Source organism: Chinchilla lanigera, unplaced genomic scaffold (genome assembly GCF_000276665.1).
Source record: "Chinchilla lanigera isolate Chin_1 unplaced genomic scaffold, ChiLan1.0 scaffold00123, whole genome shotgun sequence".
In the NCBI taxonomy this organism is placed as follows: Eukaryota; Metazoa; Chordata; class Mammalia; order Rodentia; family Chinchillidae; genus Chinchilla; species Chinchilla lanigera.
In genome coordinates this window covers 684,057-693,216 of record NW_004955524.1, presented here as the reverse complement: position 1 = coordinate 693,216, position 9,160 = coordinate 684,057, and the positions used below count along the sequence as shown (strand labels likewise).

The window sequence follows — 9,160 nt, the reverse complement described above, 5'->3', positions numbered from 1 at the left end:
AGCCACTTTGAAGATACCAAAGTATAGTACAACAACTCTTAATAATCTCCTACCTCTTTTGTCTGTAACTCATTATTATTTGTCTATTTGTTTTCCTGAGAAACTACTTTGTAGATAACAATTTGTAAAACAATAAGCATTGATAATTTCCTACCATTTTGTCTGTAATTTGCTAAGTCCCCCCTATTATTATGTTATCCTTCTTTTACTCTTTAAAAAAAAAAAAAGCAGGAAGCTATCACTTTTAATAAAATGTTGATATGTCCTTAAAAGCTACTGTAGCTGTAGCTGTATTAAAAGAAGACCTTTTCAGGGTTGACTTTCCCTGTAATGCAAGAATAAAGCACAGCCACCTTCTTTAATAATTTTACGATTAAATCAAATTGGCAATTCTTCAGTACTACTTTGCTCTCTCTCTCTCTCTCTCTCTTTTTTTTTTTTTTTTTTTGCCTTTTGGAAACAGGGTCTCGCTGTGCAGTTCAGGCTGGCCTTGACCTCACTTTGTAGCTCAGGCTGGTCTCACACTCGCAGCGATCCTCCTGCCTCAGCCTCCCAAGTTCTGGGATTACAGGTGTGCACCACCATGCCTGGCTACTTTGCTCTCAAAATTTTAAAAACATCAATTAGTTTTGAAAATGTACAATTTAAAAACACAATCCTGTCAATAACAAGGCCACTTTGTAGTAGCTGAAAGACACATTGAACCATGCAATTCAGTGTTCATTACCAAATGATAAGTTACAATGCTGACTGACTTTTACTCTGAAAAATCACTGAAAACCGGGGTAATATTGTAAGACTTACAAACATGCAAAAAAAGATATAAACATTTCAATTTGTCCTGAAGGAATGTTACATAGTGTCCAGTTTTTACACAGGAATGATAATTATGCCAAATTCTTTATATTTTTCAATTCATTGTCTTCTTTTTAGCATCTGTTATCAAAATGTTTTAAAGTACAGATGTTCCTATAAGTTGTGACTGGAAATGAACTTTAATTTCAGCTTTTTTGCTGCCTTTTAGTAAAATAGTGACATCCAGCGGACAGGTGACAGAAAGAATCTTTCACAATTCCCATCACTGACTTGTACACAAGTTTTCATCACAAAATCCACCTCATTTCTCTGGGCGTGCTGGCATATGCCTGTAATCCCAGCACTTGGTGGGGCTGAAGCAGGAGAATCACCCCAAGTTCTAGGCCAGCCTGGGCCTGCCTGAAGTGAGTTCAAGACTGGCCTGAACTACATGGGGAGACCCTGTCTCAACAAACAAAAAACAAACAAACCCAATCAAAGAAAAAGGTCCAACTCATTTGATAATCTTCAAATTCTTACACCACCTCATACTTTCTGTACATCTTAATGTATCCACTCTTTAAATTTAAAGTCATTTTCTTTTGAACTCATAAGAATGCATAGCTCTTGAGGCTGGTGAGGTCATCTTCTCTTTTTGTTTCACTGTTTTCCACCAGAAACCAGCGGACCCATTTCTAGACATGGGCAAACCAAACATGAGAAAAAGATCTAAATAAAAGTGATGAACATTAAAAATTTGTAAAAGATGACATCTGGAACTGTTTTGCATTCTTAATTCATATGTTGTTGAATAGGAAAAGGACATAATCAGTAATAAATGCTAATAAATTACATCCTCTTGCCTCATTGTTAAAGAATGCAGAGTTTGGCAATGCTGGCTTCAGTGTTTAAACACTTACAAATCAGTGTAACGTAATGTTCATTGCACATCATGTTTAAATACAAGTAGAGTACCTCTAGTCTGCTGAGTTGTTTCACCAGGGGTTATGTGTATTATGTGCATGTTCAAACTACAGAGTGCAACAGTGTCATCCTATCATTAGTGGGAAGTCTGCCAGTCTCAGCAAGGACACTCATGTCACATGGGTGGATGACCCTGTGTTGCAGTATGTCACATGAGCTCACCTCCTACCAAGGGCACGCCAGATAGGTAGCAATGACCCACTACAAACTGGTGCTATTTTGACTAGAGGTTGGAGGACTATTATCCCAATAAACATTATTAACAGATCCTAAAAATACTCAGAAATAAATATGACAAAACAGTGGTTGCAGGATATTATTTATGCATATAATGTACAAAAAGGATATGACTATATAGACATGTCTCACATTACAAAAAATTATTCAACAAGGATAAATGGAAAGCTATATTGGTTTGTGGAGAGAAAATTTCACTAGTCCACACTAAAAAATTACCTTCCAAGTTAATGGGTAAATTCAATACCCTGTTTTCTCAAATTCAGAGTATGACCAGGCATTTCTAGAAATCTGAACATCATATGTCAGAAATTCTGCAAGACTACCCTCAGAAGTATAGCACAAGACAAGTATGAGAAACAGAAATAAACAGCTATGAAAACACTCATACAGGCATAGTAAAAAGCCTGATACCTTCTGAAGAGAATACAAACCTTAGAAAATGCATTATGTTATTTAAAACTGCTGATTTTAAAGGTAAAATTGCATTAAAATTAGTGAAAATCTAGAAATTCAAGGGGAAGACGAAAAAGTGAATAATGTAAAAGTTGAACACAAAATTGTTAATTACAGATTTAATGGAATGAAAATCTAGAGTAAAATTCAATTTCAAAAGGTGATTAGTACAGGTGGTAGTGATCATAACACTATTAGAGAAAGAAGCATCGTTTTTCACTGAAATCAATCCCCTACTGTAGTATCTGACAGGAAAACTGTTACAGAATTGCTTCCGACCTTACACATATTTTAAAATGCATTCCCCATGCACACAGACATATAATTATTTTAAACTTAAGGCTTCTTTCTCCCAGAGTGTGTCTTATCTCTGAAGCCATGCAGAGAATTCTTATCTGGTCTTATCAAAATAATGTAGCACTTAGGGACAAAGATGCAGCCCAGCAGCCCCGCACTGGAGGCCAAGATGGAGAAGACTTCCATGGCCACCATGACCTTCCCCTTGGTGCTGTGGTACACGGGGAGGAAGGTGACCCACACACTGCAGAACACCAGCATGCTGAACGTCAGGAACTTGGCTTCATTGAACGTGTCAGGCAGGTTCCTGGCCAGGAAAGCCACGGTGAAGCTCACCAGGGCCAGGGAGCCCAGGTATCCCAGGACACAGTAGAAGGCAGTGAGGGAGCCCTTGTTGCACACAATGAGGATGTGGCCATGTTCAGAGTGAGCGTCTGTGTCAATGTAGGGTGGATTTGTCCCCATCCAGACTCCACAGAGAGTGAGTTGGATCAAGGAGCAGATGGGGATGATGGAGTTTGGTGCCCCTGATACCAGCAACTGCCTCATCTTTCTGCCCGGAGCAGTGACCTTAAAGGCCAGCACCACAGTAATGGTTTTGGCCAAGACGGTGGAAACAGCCACAGTAAACACAATTCCAAATGAGGTCTGCTGCAAGATGCAGGTGGCTGTGGTGGGACGGCCAATGAAGAGCAAGGAGCAGAGGAAGCAGCAGGTGAGGGAGATGAGCAGGGTGTAACTGAGAGCCCGGTTGTTGGCCTTGACAATGGGAGTGTCTCGGTGCTTCACAAAGAGCCCAAGAACAGCAGCTGTGAGAAGAGTGAAGCTCAGAGCTGTGCTGGCTAGACCCTCCCCCAAGGGATCTTCATAAGCCAGAAAAGTCACAGACTTTTGGAGGCAGTGGTTTCTCTGACTGTTGGCATACTGATGATCTGGACACTTCACACACTGCTCCATATCTAGTGAGAAATGCAAATTATCATTAGCATATTAGTCATAGATCCAACCCAAAGAATCTCATTGGATTAGTTGAACCAACATTTTCTTTCTGTATTTCAAGACATAATTAATGTTACATAGGGGATCATTTTTTTATGTTTTTGTGCCGGGAATCAAGCTCAGGACCTTGTGCTTGCCAGGAAGTAGGGAATCATTTTGAGTTAACAATGCCTGTCTTCCTCTTGTTTTTCCTCTCCTCCTCCTCCTCCTCCTCCTTTTACATTTTCCTTTCTAATTTTACTTTTTTGTATATGTTTGTAGTACATTGTCACTGCTTGTATCTAGATGTCCTCCCAAAGCCTCATGTGCTCATAGGTGGGGCTTTTCAGAATTGGCTGGCTCTAGGGCATTTGAATATAGATTAAGGGTATGTGAATATAGAGTAAGATTATGATAACTGAGTCCACAGATTGGGTATGGATAATGGAAAAGTCCATGTTGGGTGTGAGTGGGACCATCCAAAAGGCTTGTAACCTGGTTGGGGTAAATGGGAAAGAGAACATTGCTGCTTCACTTTGCTGTCTTTGCTTGTTGTACCATAAATTGTTTGTGGCCTGTGATATCACCCTGCCACCCTGTCACCCTACGATGTCACTCTGCCAGCTGACTATGAAACTGAAACCTCTATAAACTGTGATTTAAAATAAACCTTTCCTCCTTTCACTAGTGGGTGTCATTTTTTGTCTCAGCAATGCAAAAAATAAGACAACATGGTGATTAAGTAAGACAACATGAATGCATCATATGAAGTTGGTACATAGAGGACTGTCAGGAAGATGGAGTGGTAAGCAGCAGAGAAAAGCCTCTCAGAGTTGCCATCCACACACTAGAATATAGCAACATGAGGAAGTGAAGAATGAGGGAAGTGGATCCTCTGGACCCAGGAAGAATATAAAGTGAGAACTGAAGCCCGCAGGTAGAGTGAAGAGAGAAACTTTAAGGAAGAATAAGGAAGTAGCTGGCAGAGCATTCTCCCCAAGTTGAGACTCACTGCATGGGCAGAGCAGTTCAAACATGTGGACACACAGTAACTGCTGGCAACACCAGAGGCCTCCATGGAGAGATGCAGCAGTGGAAGGGAAGAGTGGATGCTGGCAACACCAGAGGCCTCCATGGAGAGATGCAGCAGTGGAAGGGAACAGTGGATGTGGAGGACTGCACTAGCCTGGTGGCTGAGTTTGATGCTATTGTTATTGCTGATTGTACCACTAGCCAAAGTGACATAGCCAGCTGTTCTTTCTGGTATACCAAGACTTAAGATTGCCTAAAGGTCCTGGCAAATACTGCGGCCACTGACAAAGAACCAGAGGCTGGGCCAAGCAGCCAGCAACTTCTCATCCCCAACAAATTGAAGAGTAGGATCTTGCAACAGTCTCAAAACCAGCTACACCTGGAACACACCTCTGAGAAATAGTCGTTTCCTCAGGGTTCTAAATACTAGCAATGAAGCAACTCACATAGGCAATTTACAAGAATCAACCCAGGAATTAAGCTAAAAAAAGAAAAGAAAGTGAGAAGACGCTTAAACAAGATCCATTCCCAGACATCCAGTTCACCAAAGGCAAACTAATGTGTCAATGAAGCAGGACAGTCTGAAAACCATCCACCTGGCCTTTCTGAAATGGTAACAACAAAGGAAATGAATGAGACTCTAGAAACAATCAAATCAGAAATAATTTCTCAGATAACTCCAGAGATGGTGACCATAATGAAAAACATCTTTAGTGACTCTAGAACAGGTACAGTTAAAAAAATAGAGGGGCTTACAAAAATGATGGAAACCATGATGCCCAACATAGGAAAGAAATGGAATACATAAAACAGATTCAAGCATATATCCAGGAGACTAAAAATTCCATTAAAGTATCTGCAGCAGAATGAGCCAATGTGAGGGCAGAATCTCAGATATAGAAGACAGGCTTGGGGTTAGCAATCATGAAAAGAAAGATTTCTTAAAAATAGCAAGGGACTATGAAAAATCTAACAGCTGCTAGATGATGCAAGAAAGAATAAGATAAAGTGGATTGGAGGCAACAAAAAAGCAGGAGATTGAGCTGGAGGTGGTGGCACATGCCCATAATCCCAGCACTTGGGAGGCTGAGCCAGGAGGATTGCCATGAGTTTGAGGCCAGCCTGGGCTATGTAGTGAGTTCAAGGTCAGCCTAAACTGCATAGCAGGACCCTCAAAAAACAAGCAAACAAAAAACAAAAAAAGAAAAAGCAGGAGATAGCACAAATGATATAAAAAAACCTGTTCACAGTTGTCATAACAGAAAACTTTCCTGGCAGGGAAAAAGAATTTGACATACAAGTAAATGAGACATATAGAACTCTAATTAGCCAAGACCAAAATAAATCTTCACCGAGGCATATTATGGCCAAGGTTCCAGAAATTCACCCCAAGAATAGAATACTAAAAGCTGTCAGAGAAAAGAAACAAATCACCTATAAAGAAAAGCCTATCAGAATCACACTTGATTTCTCAACACAAATACTCAAGTCAAGGAGAGCTTGGAGTGAAATATTTCAAGCCCTAAAAGGAAACAACCTCCAACCCAGACTGATGTATCTAACAAAACTTTCTGAATTGGTAGAGAAATAAGATACTTCCATGAGAAAGAACATCTGAGGAAATTCATGAACACCAAATCAGCACTCCAAAATGTTCTGAAGAAAATTCTAGAAAGAGATAACAAGGACTACAATTCCATGAGCCCTAGCAGAAGAAGTTCATCAGGCAAGGCAAACAATTAGGGAAAAATAGAGGGAGCCAACAACAGGAAAATAACATGACAAGAATGAGTCAATACATATCAGTTACAACCATCAATGTTAATGGTCTCAATTCACCAGTCAAAAGAAAGATTAGCAGAATAGATCAAGAAGCAAGATCCAACAATTTGCTGCACACAACAGATGCATTTAACTCAAAAAGAAGTTCATAGGCTGAAAGTCAAATTATGGAAAACAGTATACCATGTGACAGGAACCTAGAAAACAAACAGTGTTAGCTATTCTCTTTGCAGACAAATGAATTTCAAGCCAAGACTGCTTAAGAGAGACAAAGAAGGGCACTACATCCTTGTAAGGGGAATAATCCAAAAGAAAGGTAAAAATCATAAATATACATGTAACAAATACCAGTGCACCCTACTAAAATGAATATTAATGGGCATGAAAAATCAAATAAACACTAATACAGTTGTACTGGGGGATCTCAATACCCCACTGTTACAAATAGATCAACTAGACAAAAAAATCAACAATAAAATATTAGAGCTGAGCCAAACTTTTGAACAAAGAGACTTGATAGATGTATACAGTGTTCTACCCTACAACATCAGAAAACATTCTTCTTTGCTGCACATGAGATGTCCTCCAAAATAGACCACATACTAGCTCATAGGACATGCTTAAATAAATGCAAAGGAACTGAAATTATCCCATGCATATTGAATGAAATTGGAAATCAATGGCAAAAGAAACCACAAGAACTTCATGAACACATGGAAATTAAATAACGTTTTCCTGAACAGCGAATGGGTCACAAGTGAAATCAAGGAAGGAATTAGACAGTTCATACAATTAAACAGTAATGACAATACAACATACTAGAACTTATGGGACGCAATGAAAGCACTCATATAAGGGAAATTAATAGCAGTTAATATCCATATCAGGAAAACAGAATGAGCTCAAACAAACAACTTAGTGTTTAAACTCAAGCTTGTAGAAAAAGAATAAGGATAAGAAAGGAAAAAGTTAGATTATCATTGTTTGTGGATGACATGATACTCTATATAGAAGACCCCCAAAATTCCACCAAAAGACTTCTAGATTTAAAACCAGGTGTGTAGCTGAGACTTTAATAGGTAGTAATCCTTTGAGGAATAGCTGGCAAATATTTTTTCCTACACTGTGGGTTGTCTCTTCACCCTGTTCATAGTTTCTGTGCAAAAGCTTTTTAATAAGATGAGATTCCAATTGTTTTTTTTTTCCAGTCCTTTTTTTTTTTTTTTTTTTTTTTTGAGACAGGGTCTTGTTATGCAGTTCAGGCTAGCCTTGAGCTCGCAGCAATCCTCCTGCCTCAGCCTTCCAAGTGCTCGGATATAGGCCTGCACTACCATGCTCAGCTGAGATTCCAATGATTGATTGTTTGTGATAGTTCCTGTGAAATCAGTGTTTTGTTCATAAAGTCTTTGCCTACACCAGTGTCTTTAAGAGTTCTACATATTTTATCTTCCAGCAGGTTTAATGTTTCTATTTTAATATTTGAATCTTTGGTCAATTTTGATTTTAGTTTAGTGCATGGTGAAAGTATGGGTCCAGTTTTAATCTTCAACATGTGCACAGCTGGTTTTTCCAGCACCATTTATTAAAGAGGCTGTCTTTCTTTCAGTGAATGTGTTTGGCCCCTTTGTTAAAGATAAGTTGGCTAAGTATGTCTGGAGTTGTTTCTACACTTTCTAGTCTGTTCCATTCTGAGATTGTGATGCCACTGCCTTGCCTTTGTTGCCTGAAATTACCGTTGCTATTTTAGGTCTCTTCTGCTTTCAAATAAATTTTAGGATTATTTTCTCTAATTCTGTGAGATATGCTATTGGAATCTTGATCAGAATTGGATTAAATCTGCAAAACAATTTTCGAAGAATGGTCATTTTCAGTAGGTTGGCACTTCCTACCCAAGAGCAGGGGATATCTTTCTATTTTCTAATATCTTCTTCAATCTTCTTTTTCAGAATACTGTAGTTTCCAATATAGAAGTTTTTACTTCCTTTGCTAGATTGATTCTTAGGTATTTTATTTTTTGGAATGTTATTGTGAGAAGTGCTGTTTCCCTAATTTCTCTTGCAGTGAGTGTGTTATTCATGCATAAGAAGACTATTGATTTTTGAGTGTTGACTTTGTATCCAGCTATGCTACTTAAGTTTTCACTATGTACTAAACTAAAATGAAAACAGATCAAAGAGTTGGTTGAGTGCAGACTGGTATAACTACTGTGAAATCAGTGTGGAGATTCCTAAAAAAACTAGGATTAATGGTCCCATTTGACCCAGCTATTCCCCTTCTGAGTATCTTCCCAAAAGAATTAAGAGCATCATACCACAGTGATATACGCACACCCCTGTTAATAGTGGCACCATTTGTAATAGCTAAATCTTGGAAGCAGCTCAAATGCCCATCAACCAATGACTGAATAAAAAAGATGTGACTTTTTAAAATAATAAAATACTAGTCATAAAGAAAGATAAGATTGAGACATTTATATCTAAATGGATGGACCTTGAGACCATAAATACAAGTGAAATATATCAGACACACGTGTGAATATTGCATTATCTCTCTGGTGTGAGAAACTGAAAATGTAAATGTTATGGTTTGTATCTGTGTC

At 38.7% G+C, this 9,160-nt stretch overlaps 1 protein-coding gene across 1 annotated transcript in view; it reads right to left on the bottom strand.

Annotated features, from left to right (window-relative positions):
* Positions 1 to 1,238: 1,238 nt before the first annotated feature.
* Positions 1,239 to 9,160, bottom strand: part of LOC102024500 (vomeronasal type-2 receptor 116-like) — a 22,590-nt gene continuing 14,668 nt past the window's right edge. The window contains exon 4 of the mRNA XM_013507232.1: positions 1,239 to 3,728. Within this exon, the coding sequence (XP_013362686.1) occupies positions 2,809 to 3,728 (920 nt within the window). The 3' untranslated portion in view covers positions 1,239 to 2,808. The remainder of the gene's footprint in view (positions 3,729 to 9,160) is intronic.